We start from the raw sequence: 1069 nt of genomic DNA, 5'->3' as shown, positions 1-1069 counted from the left end.
GTCCAAGAAGGTCCTGCTGTCCTACCGATCTCGGTTCTCCTTCACTGTGTCGGGCGCGGACGCCGGGCGGTCTCGCGGACGCAGCTGGGTCATGATCGAGCCTGGGCGAGACGTGCGGAGGGCCCAGACGGTCCTCGAAGGGTCTCCGTGCCAGCTCAGCTGCAACGTGAAGGCGTCTGAGAGCCCCTCCATCTCCTGGGTGCTCCCCGACGGCTCGGTGCTGAAGGCGCCCACGGACGAGCCGGGCGGCAGGTTCTCCATCCTGACCAGCGGCTGGCTGAGGATAAAATCGGCGGAGCGGGCCGACTCGGGCGTCTACCAGTGCGTGGCCCGGGTGACGGATGAGACGGACAGCCTGGCGTACAGGGTCCTCGTGCAGCCTCGCGCCGTGCGGCCCACGGAGGGACACGTGGTGACCGTCGCAAAGAACCCCGGGGAGCCCCTGGCGCTGCCTTGCCAGGCGCTGGCCATCCCCGAAGCCCAGCTCAGCTGGATTCTTCCCAACCAGAGGATCGTCAACGAGTTGGCCAACACGTCCCACGCCTACGTCTTGCCCAACGGGACGCTATCCATCCCCGAGGTCCGCGTCGGCGACGGAGGCTACTATCGATGCGTCGCGGTCAACCAGCAAGGGGCCGACCAGTTCACGGTGGGGGTCACCGTGAGCAGGAAAGGGTCGGGCAGGGCGTCCAAAAGGGGCCGACGCCCGGGTGGGAAGGCCCTGGCCAGGCCCAGAGGGGATGTCGTCGAGGACGAAGGGGGCTCGGGCGTCGGCGGGGACGATACCCCGTCGTCGAGCAGAGTCCTGCATCCAAAGGACCGGAAGGTGTTCCTCCACCCGAAGGAGGACCCCGAAACCAAGAAGGGGCGAAGGAAGCCGAAACCCTGGAAGCACGCCGAGAGGGAGCCCGAAGCCAACGTCGCTGAGGGCCGCAGGGCCTTCGAGTCCCGACGCAGGGTCAACATGGCCAGCAAGCAGATCAACCCCGACCACTGGGCGGATATCTTAGCCCGAGTCCGCGGGAGGAACGTCCCCAAGGGCACGGGAGGGCCCGAGGCGGGACCACCA

The 1069-nt window shown here is 67.7% G+C and overlaps 1 protein-coding gene across 1 annotated transcript in view; it reads left to right on the top strand.

The window, feature by feature from the left end:
* MXRA5 (matrix-remodelling associated 5) overlaps nt 1–1069 on the top strand; it is a gene marked incomplete at its 5' end in the record, with an annotated part of 27603 nt that overhangs the window by 10030 nt on the left and 16504 nt on the right. Inside the window, one exon of the mRNA XM_014532876.1 lies at nt 11–1057. Within this exon, the coding sequence (XP_014388362.1) occupies nt 11–1057 (1047 nt within the window). The remainder of the gene's footprint in view (nt 1–10; nt 1058–1069) is intronic.

This window comes from Myotis brandtii, unplaced genomic scaffold (assembly GCF_000412655.1).
Source record: "Myotis brandtii unplaced genomic scaffold, ASM41265v1 scaffold918, whole genome shotgun sequence".
Taxonomy (NCBI): domain Eukaryota; kingdom Metazoa; phylum Chordata; class Mammalia; order Chiroptera; family Vespertilionidae; genus Myotis; species Myotis brandtii.
The sequence above is the reverse complement of the archived record's forward strand: the minus strand, read 5'-3'. Positions and strand labels throughout refer to the sequence as shown.